The sequence below is a fragment of the Manis pentadactyla genome, chromosome 2, assembly GCF_030020395.1.
Source record: "Manis pentadactyla isolate mManPen7 chromosome 2, mManPen7.hap1, whole genome shotgun sequence".
In the NCBI taxonomy this organism is placed as follows: Eukaryota; Metazoa; Chordata; class Mammalia; order Pholidota; family Manidae; genus Manis; species Manis pentadactyla.
In genome coordinates, this window is record NC_080020.1 from 224,917,863 (window position 1) to 224,934,516 (window position 16,654).

At 43.3% G+C, this 16,654-nt stretch overlaps 1 protein-coding gene across 3 annotated transcripts in view; it reads left to right on the plus strand.

Annotated features, from left to right (window-relative positions):
- NBAS (NBAS subunit of NRZ tethering complex) overlaps window positions 1-16,654 on the plus strand; it is a 345,656-nt gene that overhangs the window by 285,537 nt on the left and 43,465 nt on the right. For all 3 annotated transcript variants that reach the window (XM_057497443.1, XM_057497442.1, XM_036881629.2), the window contains exons 46-47: window positions 1,290-1,492; window positions 3,502-3,591. In XM_057497443.1, the coding sequence (XP_057353426.1) occupies window positions 1,290-1,492; window positions 3,502-3,591 (293 nt within the window). The remainder of the gene's footprint in view (window positions 1-1,289; window positions 1,493-3,501; window positions 3,592-16,654) is intronic.

Here is a 16,654-nt window from a genome sequence, read left to right on the forward strand (position 1 = left end):
CTGTGGTAAATGAATCCATGAGTGGCCACTGACCTCGTCTTCTATTTTTCTTAGACCTTACATATTTATGGAACTTTATTCTTGGCTTGTAAAAAACAAAATCATGACTAAAAAAGACCAGTCAGTGTAGAGGAGTTCAGGTAATTAACAAATGGAAGACTTCCACATTTCTATGAGACACATAAATGCAAACCCCTCATGGAAAAAAAAAAATGGGAAGAATTCAAAGTTGGATAGCAGTTTTATTTCATTTTGTATTTTTCAGTGCCTATTAGCTGGTCTAATGAATGACACTAAATAATAGTATGAGCAATATAGAAGCCTTTGCAGGGAGCAAATTGGCCTTACTAATCCTGATTTTTATCTGCTGACATTTACAATGCTATAATCCATAATTACAGGAACTAGGGTAAACTTTGAATCTTTAAGTAAAAATGATTTATACTTATCAGTATAAAAAGTTTTTAAATACTTGTCTTACTTATTTTTTTAATTGGACATACTATATTCAGATCCAGAGCGTTGTCATTTCTGTCCGGAGTCAGCGTTGTCTTTCAATGGCCAGAATAGTGTGCAGGGCCAGACGGTTTGTAACAAAAACAGCCGTTTGTTTTAATAAGGGCATGATTTAAAGGTGCCAAATGGCTATTTGTGAATGTCATTCTGTCAGAACAGAGAATGTCCCTTGTAGGATACCATTCTGGTTCCTAAATTAAGCATTATTTATTAAGGTGCCTTTTATAGCTAGTGCTGGAAATAACCTTCAGCCTTATACATTTCTCCCTTTTAAGTTCAGGCCTTGATTTTAACCTCTTTAATTACATGCCTGGTGAAATACATATACTACAGTTAGTGCATACTATGGAGCTTCATTTCCCCCTTGTCTCACTAGGGATACTAGTAATAGCCCTACCTAATTCTGAGGCATTTTTAAAAATAGAAGTTTCACAATGGAGAGATAAGTAGAACAAAATCTTGTGCCAAACTTCCAACTTTAACACTTACCAAACTTATAATCTCAGTTAATGTTTGCAAGAACCTGTTGTCTCATTTTTAACATACAATTTTACAGATAATGAAATTTGAGATCACCACATCCCACTAACTAATAAATGTTAAAGTAAGGATTTGTGCTCAAGCCCAGGCTCTTACTAACCATGACATATTCTTCATGTGGTGGTGGTTGTGGTGGTCATAGTGTATTTGGTTTGTGAATCTTCTGCATATGTACACACAGACCCATTTAATTTCTATGTGATACTGAGGTATTGAATACCACGTCTTTGCAGGAAATGCTGCAGAAATACAGTCACCTCTATGATCTGTCCCGATCAGAAAAAGGGAAACTTCACGATCAAGCTGTGTCCATGTGCTTAGATGGTCAGCCTTTAAGAATGATTGAGCAGCTGCTACAGGTGGCTGTGGGCCCAGTTGGCATCTCACCCAAGGATGTCGTGCAGAGCGCAGTAATGAAAATAGTTTCTGCCCTGAGGTAAGCTAGAAAATAGTCATCCAGGAAAACTTGAAGGGTTATTTTGCCAGTAATACTGCTTATTTCACAGTTGTTATGAAGGTAAAATATCATGTATGTAGAAGCATTTTATAAACTATGAAGTACTTCATGAAAGTTGGAGGATTATAAGATTTCTCAAAGTCTTAAGATATCTTGAGAATGAAGAACCATGAAAATGTTTCATTATTGGTGTTGTGTGTAAAATATCAAGAAACAAGTACCTTCTGGTTAGAATGTCTCTCCCATCAAATAATTTCTGAAATAAGGGAAAGGCCAAAATGGCAAGTGAAGTGGGTCGCTGAGTGTTAGACGTGTGGCTTCGGTGTGAGTTTTCAGAGCTCACTTTTTCTAATTCGCCCTCTTTGTGTCAGTGGGAAAATGGTTCCCACGAGTTTAGTTCGGAGTACACAAGGTGGCTTATACACTGAAGAAGTTACACGTCTGTTAAGTGTCTTAGGACATTACTTACCTGCAATTAATTGAGGAATTCTAGCTTTATGGTGATGCTGGTGCCTCTGTACGAATGCATCTGGGAAGATCAGGAAAAAGGGGAAAGTCAAGCTAAGAAGAGAATATGGCATTGAGTGCTTTCTGTGAATAATGCAATTAGGCTAAAAGATTTAGTTGTGTTTAATTTATTCTCCTTTTAAGCATTCTTTGTAATTCTGTATTGCTCTTGAGGAACTTTCTGATGAAATGTGTGTCAGTTTTCAGCAGCTGAACTGAAGTCAAATGAGCCTTTATCGGTTTAATTACCCCTCCTACAGTTTTCACCTTCATGCTCTGAAGTAACTAGTAATTTTACAGAGAGAGAAATAAAATTTAAGTTTGTAGAAATAACATGTCATATTAATAAAGCTTTGTTCAATTACTAGCTTACTCCGCTTTGCTGTTGGCGGTGGTTGTAAGAGCCACTTTGATCTTTCAAATGATGATGGATAGGATACTTGTTTGCCACGTCTTGTACCTTTTGATTCACAGTTATCTTTATACTGTTTTCTTAAATCAAGATTTATATAGAGCTCACAAAAGCAAATATTTTGAAAAATATTTGTGCTTTGGTGAATTTCACTTATTTCTTAAAAATTGCACATTTTATTAATATGTGATTTTTTTACATTTATAAAACTGACACAAATTATTCTTCTTTCTCCTTCCTTGCACCCTGTTCTACTACTAGAGATTTGGTTCTGAATAAGTGTTATACTTATCACTCAAAAGGTGTTCGGTAAATGTGAATTAGATCTTTTGGCTAAGAAAGAGAACTTCAGGAGTTTAGCTACCTCTTTTCCAAAGGAAAATAAATTGCTATTGACAACATCTGTACCATTTACCTTTTAGAAAGTTAGTAAAATTTAGTAGACATAAAATAACAAGGGCATGAAAATAACTGAATCTGGCAGATGATTAAAATCAGATAAATTATTCAGAAAACTCATAGACAACTTCTTTTTCCTCTGGTGCATTTTCAAAACTCACTAGAGTTCCACACATCCACATTTGTAACATGGGCATAATGATAGTTACCTGTATAATAGTCCACTGGGCTGTTGGAGTTGTTAAATGGCAGAATATATGTAAAGCACTTAGTGGTGCCTAGTACCTAGTAAGCATCATGTAAATATTAGGGTTCCTTTTAATCCTGTGGATAATTTAGATGATTATTATAAACTTAATGCTTAAATTAGCTCATGTGTTTAATGTCCTTTCAATGGTTTTTGAATGACAGAATGCAAGTAGATTTTGCTGATAGGGAAACAGTCACATAGTAGACCGCAAGCTCCTTACTCCTTAAGGACAGTTAGCATTTTATTTCCATATCCTTAGCATATACGATTGGATGTGGTACCTCTGCAGACTGCATATATCACAAATGGCTATGAGCTGGCAGTGTCCTTGGCCAAAGTCTAGAGGGGTGCATCAGGGTGTAAATGCTGGTTTTATTTCTGAGCCATCTTGTTCTCAGTCACTTCTCTCTCTGTTCACAGGGGAGGCAGTGCTGACCTCGGTGGACCAGGAGACCCACTCCAGGTCCTTGAAGGTGTTGTAGCAGCAGTCTACACCAGTGTGGACAAAGGGTAAGACTAGAACAGTTTGTCTATCTCTGTGGCATTCCTCAGAGTCTTAGAAATAATTTTTTTTTGAAGATGTTGAAGTTTTAATTATTAAATTTTTTATTTTCCTGCAAGGCTGTTGCTTCACTATATAAAAATAGCACCAGCGAATACAGTATATTGCAAAATTAAGATAGTATTGTTCTTCATCTGATAATATATAACAAAAACTTTTCTCTACTGCCAGGTATTCCCAATGGAAAGATTAGTGAGTATTTTGACCCCAATCCAGGGATGGATATAAGCAAGTTGTATCAGGCTTAAGATGACAATGTTATCCTTGAGTTAAGAATTTTTATACCTAGTTTTCACAACAGATGGTTTTAGCAACTCTGACTACTTACCTGTAGTCTAGCCTGAAACCCACAGGTATTGTGGCAAAGGTGTGTATTGGGTTCATCTGCCAGCATGACGCGTTTAGGGGCATTTTCTTCAGCATTGTTGCAGGTAGCTTCTTTTTCCATTGGTACTGCTAAAAGTTGCTGATTAAAATTTTCTATCCACCACTAATTTAAGATGACTAGGCTAGATTAAATTGTTTCACGCTGGTTAACTTAGGGGTTCCATTTACAGGCCCCAGTAGTTTTATGTGTTTTCACGTTCATCTTCACTCATTAGTTCATGTAGTTCTGAAGGATTATTCAGTGTTGTCTTGATCAGCCAACCATTTCCATAATAAGATTTGTTGACAAGTCCTGGATTTTCTGCAAGAGCTTCATTAATTTCAGTCCCTTCTGATGGAGGAGAATAAGTTCTCTAGCAGCTTCACACTTCCCAGAGCTCCAGACTCTTGTTTCTTCAGTTTTGCCCCAGCTGCAGGCAGACTGAAGTAAACAACACCTCCCAAAGCCTCCTGTGCCAAATTGATGATTCCCACTGTTCAGCCACCATTTGGGGTCATTACCCATTCATGTTTGTGCGTTTTTGCACGGAGAGCAGAGCAGGCCATGTGCAGGGTCTGGGTGGCACCACCCTCAGCCCCCAGGGCCACAGCCCGCAGGCTCTGCATCACTCACAGCTGCGTGTTCACCAGCAGAAGTGCTTTCAGTGGCGGCATCTCTGAAGCTGCCAGACGAAGCAGCATTTTAGGTGCTTCTGAAGGAAGAGCTGGGGACTCAGCCTAATGAAAGAGGCTTTGCATCTGGAAACACCGTCTCTGCTGCTGTCCTCTTACCTCGTCGTTGCGGCAGGACACACCCTCTCTCCACAGCCTGTTTGCCGTGGACAGCATGGTCTCTCCCTGCCTCCTTCCAAGGGAGGCCAGCGAGGACCCTGCTTTGAATTTATTAGGAAAGGGGATTCACATCTCCAAGAGGTTAACTGAATTAAGTGTGAAAATTCCTAGGGTGTATATATATATTATTTTTTAAAAAGCTGATACATGTTAGCACTGCCCTGAGGACTAAAAGTATACAGGCTTTCTAAGTCTAGAAAGGTGTATGTTTCTAATGCCACTTCTATAATTTTTCATTCTGGTGCAGTGGTAGTGATAAAAATAGCAATAGCAAATTGACAGTTACATATTTCCCAGAGTTTACAAAGATCTTTCATCTCTCTAATATCCACATCAGCTACGTAAGGCCTCACCTCACCCCTACTTCTTTTTTTAACGGACGGTATGATATGGTAATAATGAAGAAACATTTGAGAAAACTCCTCTTCACTCATAAATAGAATTTTTATATGCATACTACCTTCTACTTAATGTTCAGGTACAGTGGCTAATTTAGGCCTCTTATGCTAAAAATAAATGTAATTATGATGCGTGTTTACTTTCTGCCATACTCTGTGCTGAGTCAGGAAGAAGTTGATATGGGTAAGGAATAACCTCCAACTGCAAGGAGCCCGGACTCTTGCCAGGGAGACTAGTTTACCTACAGCCTAGTTGCTGTGCTATAGGGTGGTGGGTGCTGCACAGAAAGCTGGGCGCAGGGCATGGCTGGTTGTGCCTGGGGAAGGGCTGACATTGAGCCTTGTAACTGCAGAGAAAATGTGTTCCTAACCCAGGGCAGATAAACCTTTGAAGCCGAAATCAGTCAAAGGGAAAAAATAAAGTGGGAAAACCCCATTTATTGCTTACAAGAAGTTGTCTACTGCCTCACCTGTGTCTCTTCCCCTCCTGTCTTGGAGGAACCCCCGAAAAATACCTCTGGTCCACGGGCATGCTCTCCTCTCCACCCACCTTGTAATCACATATTGATATGGGTGTGGACTACTTCTCTCTACCCCTTGGAAACACTTATTGATATGGAGATGCACTAAGGCCAGGCGAGAGATTCTGGAAATACTACAATTTTTTCTGCAACCCACCCCTTCAGAAATCTTACCTCACAATTTACTCCAGCCCCATCTTCCGCAATGACCTGTGTGCGAGAAAACTGGAGCAGTGTAAGCAGACCAATAGTAATAATAGCAGCAGCAATAAAATCATGATAATCATTAAGCCGGAGGATTCAGCCAGGTTCAAAGTCCTTTGCAGGTTAAGTCCATAGCTTGCGGGCTCCACGGGAGACCAGTAGCTGAACTGGTAGGGAGCTCAGTGCACTCGTTACATTGAAGCTGCAGCCAGGGGGCAGGTCCAGGCCACAGGGACTGTAGAAGAAAATAACCTTAAGGATGAGAAGATGCATGTTTTAATGACACCAGCATAGGCAAATCTTGTCCATCAGGTAGGATGCATGCAAGAGGGTGGTCCTGTGATAGGACAGTGGCAGGAATGGGATCTAATCCTGGTCGAGTTTACCAGACTTTCACCCCTCCCTGTGGGAGTGACAGATGGGTCAGTAGATAGGGCTAGAGGAGGTACATGCACTGTACTTCCCCATAAGATGCTCTTACCTCCTGGACGTTTTGGGTGCATTACTGTGATCTTTGGGGGCTGTTCTGCTGTTACTCCAGGAACACACAGGAGGCCAGCTTCCAGGCCTTTATCTGAAGGTGTCAGAAGGGTCAGCCATTGCTGGTCCCTGTGTTGAAATGTCCAGGGCCACGTCCACTCAGCAGTCTCCAGGGCTTAATGCAGTTGGGGCCGGCAGCAGGATGCTGCTCTGCTGGCCACATCCTGGCTCCAGTAACTCCTCTTTGGTTTGCACATACACTTGTATAGGAGAGACAGCGATGTCTGCTAGCATGTCCACAGGGCTCAAGGCTCCTTTTCGGGGCTTCTCATTCAAGTGCCACAGCATTGTCCATAAGCAAACTGACCATCCCCATAGTCTGTTGTCCAACTTCAGGCCAGATTTCAACAAACCGATGTGTCTCTCTATCACGCCTGCCCTGGTAGGGTTATATGGTACAGTAAACTTCCACTTTATTCCTAATTGCACCCATTCTTGTAATGCATGTCCAGTGAAGTAGGTGCCTTAATCACTCTCAGTCACCTGCAGCCAGCCATAGGCTGCAAAGACATGCTCTAGACCCCTCCTGGTGGTTTGCTGCTCTGCAACAAGTAGGCTAGTAGCTGTGTCCACACAAGTCATGGCATACCAAGATCCTTCTGATATGGCACAGACCCAGTATAGTCTATCTGCCACCTGACAAGGGCTGTCGGCCCCTTACTATTGTCTCATGTTGCTGCGGGACTCAGTGTAAGTCCCTCTTAGAGCACACGAGGCACTCCTTCTGGGCTCTGCTGACTTCTTCAGAGGTCAGTGGTAAGCCCCACTGACAGGCTATAGCCCACATTGTCTTTTGCCCTGTGTGCAACAAACCCTGATGTAACCATTAGGCTACATCAGAGGCAGGCTTTCCTCCTAGCCAGCGCACCTGGGCCAATGTGTCTGCTTCATCATTCCCTGGGGATGCCAAAGGCAAGTGGCCAGTCACATGATATACAGTACCTGCCTTAGTCTGACCAGAGGCCCATAGGTCTTGCTACAGCTCTTGTCCCCAAAGGGGCTAGTGACCAACCATCCAGTTGGCATGGTACCATGTCGGTAGCCACAGGGTCAAGCCCCAATAGACGGCCCTGCTGTCAGTGCAGACAAGTATGGGGGAGGGCTCCTGGGTGATCACGAGCCATACTGCCTGCAACTCAGCCCATCGGCTGCTCTTCCCCTCTCTGTCCTCCATCCATATCATCTCAGTCTTAGGATGGAAAGCCAAAGCCCTCCACTTAGGGGGCTGCCCATGACTGGAGCCATCTGTATACCAAGCATCTTCAGTTATATGGGCTTTTCCCCCTTGATAAGGACTCTTGACTACCAATGACTGAAAAGCAAGTTCTTCCTGCCTTTCACTGGTATATGTCACTGGCCCCAATAAATGTTAGAGTTTTCCACTGCCAGTGGAGAGAGCATTACAGTGCTGTAAATATGTGCCCCATTTGGCTAGTATAGGATAGTCTGTGTCACTCCAGTCCATGGCTTTTGGGTCTAGTCTTACACCCACCCCATAATGGGATAGGTGGTTATCACCTTGATCAGAGCTGTTCCAGTGAAGCTCCTTAGCAAGCAAGGCATTGCTCCTTAGCAAGCAAGGCATACCTTAGCAAGGTACACAGCAGCCAGTTGTTTCTCTGTCAAGGTGTACCGGACCTCTGCTGCTTTCCACAGTTGCGACCAGAATCCAGTAGGTTGGCAGGTCCGTTCAAGCCACTGCCAAAGACCCCATCCATAACCATCTTTGGTTACGTGAACATCTAGCTCACAGGGCCTTGATGAGTCTGTTTCACTCAAGGCCTGCACGGCCTTGACTGTTCGCTTAGCAGCAGAGAAAGCAGCTGCACATGTTTCATCCCAGTCCCACCTATTGATTGCCCTTTTGTACCAGCCTGTATAAGGGCTTCAGAATTTGTGCCAAGTGTGGAATAAACACTCTCCAGTAACCCAAAAGACCCCAAATCTCTTGTATTATTGCCACAGTGGTGGGGGTAGGGAAAGCCTGGACCTTGACTGTGACTGCTTCTGGGATAACTAGTTTTCCCCAACCAGACAACCCCAAGAACTTTACTGACTAACCAGGTCCCTGAACCTTGGTGCTGTTCACAGCCCATCCTTTTTCCTGTAGATGTTACAGCAGTTTAGGGACTGCCCCTTCTAAATCTGCAAGAAAATCAGATGTGAGCCTAGTATCGTCAATGTAGTGATATAGCTACACTGTTTGTAGTTTCTTCCATGTGGCCAAGTCCTGGGCTGCAAGTCCATGACAAATGGTGGGACTGTGGAGGTATCCCTGTAGAAGGACAATGAATGTCCACTTCCGGCCTTCCCACATGAAGACAAACTGTTCCTGACTTCCCTGTGCTGTGTCAGTAGAGAAGAAAGCGTTAGTAAGATCTGCAACATGATGACATGTCCCTAGTTCATGAAAAGGGGTGTGGCTTTATTCAGTTCTCTTTAATCCACGGTAATATGCCAGGAGCATATGATGCCCACCGTCTCCAACTCCTGTAGAGTTTCTCCAGTTTCCCTGTGCCCCCCAAGCAATTTATACTGCTTAGTATTTGCCACCCATGAAGGTACAGGCAGAGCTGCAGGCGGGTGGTTAGCATGTCCCCTCAGAACTGCCTTTACCACATGTACCCTCAGTCTGAACTCACCTGCGGTGGTCTGTAAGCACAGGCCCTGCAGGATATCCACCCCCAAAATACATCCAGAGATGGGAGAAATATATACAGTATGCTCCTTTAGGGGTAAACACTCTGTCCCCAATGGGGTTTGGGCTTTCTTCACCCTAATTGCCTTACCCTGATAGCCACCTATCACAGCAGGAGTCCCGGGAAAACACCCAGGATTGCCATAAATCAGAGAACATTCAGCGCCTGTGTCCACCAGCACCAGGACACATACATTCACAGGGAACCAATGAATTGCTAATCCTACATGTGGCCTCCAGTACTCACCATGTCCCCCAAGGTATGGGCCTTGTCAAACCCCTCAGTCAAACTGTGATGCCCAGTCATCCTCCTGTGGGGGTAAGGGCCCAGGTAGATCCTGAGTACGGTCCCCAGGAAGTCTTGCAGGGATGCAGGCCAGACATGGGGTTTTGCCTCTGGCTTCCGTGTCCTGGACCTCAGTGGCTGGAACTGTTGCTCTGGCTTTTAATTGGTGCCACAGTTCTAATGAGATCCTGTTGCGTTGCCCATCAAGCTTTTATTTCGTTACCCTGGACTTTATCAAATCAGCCCACATCTGGGTCCTCCAGACCTTCATGGGGCCCTTTGCACCTCTCCTTTCAGTCATAGCTCATATTCCCTTCCTTGCTCTTATTGTTTCAGTCTCCCCCAGATCTACTAAATTATGAGTAGCCTCATTTATGGGTTCCCCTAAGTGGGGGGCAAGAGCAGTCACTGGGGACCCAAAGAGAGATGGGGGAGCTGTATGGAGCACCAGATTTCTCATTGCTACGGTGAGCAACTCCTCATTGGGGTCCTGGGAGTCCATATTACAGATGGCATTTTTCATGCCCAGCTCCTGTAACACCTGCTGGCGTTCTGCATACATTTTCCAGCTAGTGGGTAAGTGTGGTAAATCACCCTGATTAGGCCAAAGTGCCCTGATGGCTGCTGTCAGCCAGTCCAGAAGCATTCGAGTCCCTGGGGCGTGATGGGCACTTTGCAACTGCTCCCAGAGGAAGGGGTGAGTCATCAGGGAAGCCAGTCTGCCCATTTCAGAACCTAACATAACAGTGTTTTCCATCCCCATATCCCAGAGATGCAGAAGCCTCGTATGCAGATGTTCCTACAGCTTCTGCCCAAACCTGAGGCTTGATCTACCTGCTCATCCTGGGTATAGGAGGGGAGCACAGAGCGCTCCGCAGCCTGGGGAGGGGCTCCTCCTACCCCTGAGGAGCCCGCGGTTGTTACATTTCTATTTTCTTAATTACAACCAGGCCAGAGGTGCTGGTGCCTTGGGCGGTGGCCTTGGCAACAGTCCCACCCTCGCCCCGTCGCCCCCCATCCTCCCCTGCACCTCCTCTACCATTTCCTGGGCTGAAGGCACCACTCCTTGCTCCCCCTCCCCCACAGCCTCCTGCAACACAGATCCCCCTGCTGCCTCCCGCCTTGCTGCTAGTGTATCTCCCAGGAGCGCGACTCACTTCTCAGTAACTGTCTCTCTTAAGGGCATCGCATAGGGCATCGCCCAGCTCCTCCAAGTGACACCAGTGTGTGTATCTCTCCTCAGTAACGCTTTCCAGTATCTCGAGAAACAAAAATCCCACAGTCCTGGCCACCACACAGCCACTCAGGGCCTCTAAGCTGTCTTCTGTCTCATCGAGGGCTAATTCTGCAGCTTCTGGTGTCTCCACCCTTCCCCAATTCTGGGGACTGTCCCACCCCTCTAGGAGGTGCTTTACCCTAAACCAAGTTCCCTGTAGGTGCTCCCTGAGGGGCAGCCCTACGGATGGAGCTTCCCAGGTAAAGCTGCACCATCCACAGGGTGTCCCCGCCCCCACCATCCACAGGGGTCTTCCTGTTATCACCCCGTCTCTACCAACAGCCCACCCAAGCATTGCACCCATGAAGACAGAGTTTGGGTTCAGAGGTCCTGCTGACTATCACCGGGAGTGGGGGGCAATGTGTTCCCAGCCTAGAGCAAATAAATCTTTGAAACCGGTAACAGTCAAAGAAAAATTTAAGTGGGAGAAACCCATTTATTGCTTACAAGAAGTCGTCTAGTTCCACTCACCTGTGTCTCTCCCCATCCTGGCTCAGAACCCCAAAAATTCCTCTCTGGTATTTTTGTAGTCATCTTTTGATACGGAGATGGACTACTGCTCTCCACCTGTTGGAAACAGCTGTTGATGTGGAGATGCCCTAAGGCCAGGCAAGAGATTCTGGAAATACTGCAATTTTTTCCACAGACCTGGCCTATGAAATGAGTCTGTAAGGACAAGGTGGGTAACGGCACTCCAGGCTGAGGAAATTGCCGGAAGCGCTGCAGAGCAGGCTGAGATGCTTCACGGGAAACACACAGCTGCCTCCTGGAGGATGCGTGTAGCTGCTGCCCTTCCAGTCACCGCTTGACAGGCCGTTCTCACCTGGCAGCTGCCCAGTGAGCGGCTGTCAGCAGCTTAGCTGCTTTCTAGTAGTGCTGCCCTGGATCCTGGCCCTGCACAATGAAAGGCTTTTAGCAGGAACTGCTGTAAGCCCCTTCCAGTGGGTCCCTCTGTCCTGTCTCACTGGGGGTGTCTCAAGAAGATTAGAAAGCATTGTTTTTCTTAGTGAATGTCTAGCCAAATACACAGAAAATCCAACTTGGGTCTCTTGAATACAAACTGTTTTTTTAACCTTCGATTCCAAAGAGGAAGACATTGGGGAATGGAAGAACAGAACAAGATCTTACATTTTTTCCAGAAACAGAATAAATAAAGACTGAAAAATTTCAGTGACTTTTTTTTTTTCTGCTTAAGAGAGAAAAAGAGGAAAAAAGATAAAGGCATAACTTTTATTCTTGGCAGGTATTTTTCAGATCCACACAGTTAAAACTGATACTTGGCATTGATTTCCATCCCTGTGTGCCCGGCACAGACATATAGGTGACTGTGTCTTTTCCAGGTGACATGGAGGGAGATTCAGACCTTTGTCAAGTAACCCTCTCAGGTCACTCATTCCTTGGCCTGACATGACTGCCTAACCTTTAGGAGGGCGTGCCAGGTCTGTGTGTCCCTCACCCTCCCTCGTTCCCAGCCCTGTGACTTGAACTTCCACTGCCCTTTCTGACATCTGTTTAGATAGTAAATCACCTCCCTTCACACACCCTGTCAGCTGCCACACACACACACATCGACGTGCTTTAAGGCCGGTGCACACTATCCTGTAATGTTCCTGGCAGGGAGACTGCAGAGAAAAGTAAGAATTTGAGCATGTGTATGAATGGCCACCAAGTGGCTTCTGCTTAGTTTTTAGGCAGTTTATGCCATCATTAGTGTGTCATCCTTTGACTTTTTATGTTGGAACAGAAGCTGTTTGCCTTTTAACTGCAGCTCCTCTGCCTCACCCATGAAGCCCCCTTTCTGCTTCTCTCTCCTGTGCTAAGGGCAAACCACATAAAACCAGAGCGCGCAGCCTCCCGAACAGACAGCCCTCCTTTTCAGTTTAAGCGCATTCTTACCGCCAGACATCAGGATTATGTATTCTAAGGGTTTGAAATAGTGTCAAAACCATTTATAGCATCTGCAGTTTAAGAGGAGATTAAGGGAATTGATTATTCAGAGGCTTGTGCACATTAAATTTATTTTGAATGGGTGTGTTTCCTGCCATTGTGTATGTCTGCAATACCATATTTTGAGAATATCTGCATTTCTAGTTATGTTAAGAGTTTATTCATTTGCTTTAAGAAAAATAGGTCTTAAAAAAATACCAGTAACTAAAATGATAATGTTCTAAAATAGTGTGTTCATTAAACCTGGAATTAATAAACATACCAATAGGCATTTAACAAAAAATGAATGCCCATTAATCTATGCAAGACCTTTGAAATGGCCGTTCAGCAGCCCAGTCAGCCCTCAGACAGCCCCATCTTATTATTATTATTCTCTTCATTTCACAGATTAGGAAATGAAGCTTAGACAGGTTTTGTCATTTGTCCAGGGTCACCAGGTAAGGACACACATGGTCTCTCTCACCGAATTTCATCTCCCTCTGACGTGAATGAGCCAGCAGCAAGGAGTGCTTCACAGACATCACTGTGCACAGGAATTTCGTGGTGATCTTATTAAACTACAGGTTTTACTTGAGTAGCTGTGGGTGGGCCTGAAATTCTGGTCTCTAACCAGCTTCCACATGTTTCCTAGTCCATGGACTGAATTTGAGTAACCAAGTCTTAAGGCATTATTATTTCCCTCAGTCTTCTCACCTTTTCCAATTCCAGCTTCTCTCTGCCTTGGCCTTTTTTCTTTTCTACTCATTGACTTCATATATCTTTAAAAAATTTCCTAACAGGAATGCCCCACAAGCAGCAACCAGTATTAGTGATTCTCAAAAGGAGGTACAGAAAGAAATCTACTCAGAAAACAGATAATTAATGAGGAATTCCTCTGTGCACTATTCAAAAAGGAAGAAAGCTTTTCTTCAAAACTATTGCATATTTTAAGAGTTATTTGTTTAAATTGCTGCTTAATCATAGTGCCAGCTTCGGTTGTCTCAAAGCTTCATGTATATTGAACAGTGCTAGAGCATTCAGACTCCATTGAGCTCTTTGATATTACCTAGGGATTTCACAGCATTTTTAAAGCACAGAAGAGACCAAAAAAAAAAGCCCACTACAGCAAATTGAATACGATTTCTTCCTAGTCTTTGTGCTAAGGCAAAATAAATCATCAGATGTTCTCTGAGCACCCCCAGTGCGCAGGCATTGTGTGCAGTGACACTGAGCTGTGCTGAGAGCTATGGCCACGCTGTGTTTTTATTGGTGAGTGAACCTCGGAAAGGTGTTTTGGGTTGGCATACACTTGAGAGCCACAGGTCATTATTTTTTATCAAAAGTTTTGAGATTGGAATTGTGTGCTATACCAAAATTACTGCATTTAAAGGACTTTTTGTTACAATATAACTTGATTATGATAATTATTTGAAAAACTCACATTTTCAGTTTTTTTCCTCCTACAATGCCGTTAACACATAACACATTATTTCTTTGCAGTTCTGTGTCATTCCTTGCCAGGTGCCCAGGTGTTTTATAGGAGTTAGTAAATAGACATTATCCTGGGAGCTGTACACTCCCCCCAGCCCCAGATGTCGTGAGGAAAGGGTATGCAGAGTGCGATCAAGTCCTAATGGAGTGAAGGGGCCGACATAGAATGAGTATGTTCGTCTCTTACTGTCGGCTCACATTTACTTGCTTGCCCTTCCCTCCCTCTTTATTCCAGCCAAGCATCTCACACATCAGAGTTTGCAAACATTTCCGACTGAGGCCGTGCAGGTAATGGACACGAGCAGGGTGGACTGGACTTAAGGGAAGGTTGGGAGTGGTGGAGGCTGAGGCAACTCGAGCTCACTCGGGCCTCATCTCAAGTGGCAGCTGCCCGTGCGTTCTTGTCTTCCAGCGTTTAAAGAAAGCAGAGCTGGGGGATAAGAGTAGATCCTAAGATTTCTCATCACAAGGAAGAAATATTTTTGTTGTATTTTTTTGTTTGTTTGTTTCTAAATGAGGTGATGGATGGTCATTTCATTCTATAGGGAAGTCACATTATTATGCCGGGCACCTTAAACTTACATAGTGCCAAATGTCAGTTATATCCTGATTAAACTGGGGGGAAAAAGATCTGGAAAATCCTGATTGTATGTAAAATTTGTAACATTTAAAACACTGGCATATACCATGCAAGCTTACACAAAAATTTGGCTTCTAGTTTATAATTTCAGTATAGAAGATTGGACAAAGAGAGCTTGTGGTTTCTTCAGGCATTCAATTCTGTAACATTTATATTTACAAGAAATCATAAAGATCTGTGTTTTTCTCATTTGAATGCTTTCTCCCCTCCACTCTCAAAGAAGAAAAATTTTATTTTTGTCCATCATGATCTATAAATTGCTCTTCATATTTACTATTTCTTAATGTATCTTAACCATTTAAGTTTAAAGTTAGGTTGTCTTTGAATGTGTAGGCTGTGCAGAACTGAAAACTCTTACCAAGGATTAGCTTATTAATATTTTCAAAATCTTTTTTCTTTGATTCAGTAATTGCCTTTGCTTTGTGGACATTGCTCTTCCATTCTTTGTACTGTGAATATCCTCTCATGCTGCATCACATAATAGAACATCACATTCTCAAATTAATCACTCAGTGAATGTATTTTTGTTACTGTTACTACTGTTATTTTCTGTTAATAGAGCTACTTACATATTTCAGATGACTCCTTATCTTTTTTTATTGAAGTATCATTGATATACAATCTTATATTGGTTTCAAATATACAACAGAATGGTTTAACAGTTACCCATATTATTAAATCCCCACCCCCCCACTAGTGCGGATACTATCTGCCAACATAGGAAGATATTGCAGAATCATTAACTGTATTCTCCATGCTTTACTACTGTCCCTGTGACCAACTTATATTATGATTGATAATTAATTTTTGTGCCCCTTTATACCCCTTGTGCTTCCCCACCCACCCCTGCCCATACCCCATGGTAACAACTAGTCATTTCTTAGTGTCTATGACTCTTCTGCTGTTTTGTTCATTCTGTTCTGCTTTGTTTTTATATTCCACAAATAAGTGAAAGCATATGGTATTTGTCTTTCTCTGCCTGGCTTATTCACTGAGCATACTACCCTCTACATCCATCCATGTTACTATAAATGGCAGGATTTTTTTATGGCTGAATAATATTCCATTGTGTATGTGTACCAATTCTTCTTTATTCATCTGTTGCTGGACACTTAGATTGCTTCCATATCTTGACTGTTGTAAATAATGCAGTGGTAAACACAGGGGTTTGTATATCTTCTTGAATCAGGGGTTTTATTTTCTTTGGGTAAATTCCTAGAAGTGGACTTATTGGGTCAAATGGTTATTTCTATTTTTGTTTTTTTGAGGAACCTCCGAACTGCTTTCCACAGTGGCTGCACCAATTGACATTCCCACCAACAGTGTAGGAGGGTTCCCATTTCTCCATTCTCTCCAGCACTTGTTATTTCTTGTCTTTTGGATAGTAGCCATTCTAATTGGTATGGGGGGATATCTCATTGTGGGTTTGATTTGCATTCCTCTGATGATTAGCAATGTGGAGCATCTTTTCATGTGCCTGTTGGCTATTTGTATTTCTTCTTTGGAGAAATGTCTGTTCAGGTCCTCCACCCATTTTTTAACCAGTTTATTCATTTTTTGGAGTGTTGAGGCACATAACTTCTTTGTATATTTTGGATGTTAGCCCCTTATCAGATGAATCATTTGCAAATATATTCTTCCATACTGTAAATTGCCTTTCTGTTCTGCTGATGGTGTCATTTACTGGACAGAAGCTTTTTAGTTTGATGTAGTCCCACTTGTTCATTTTTTATTTTGTTTTCCTTGCTCAAGGAGATGTATCCAGGAAAAAATGGCTCATGCTTGTGTTCAAGAGATTTTTTGCCTGTATTCT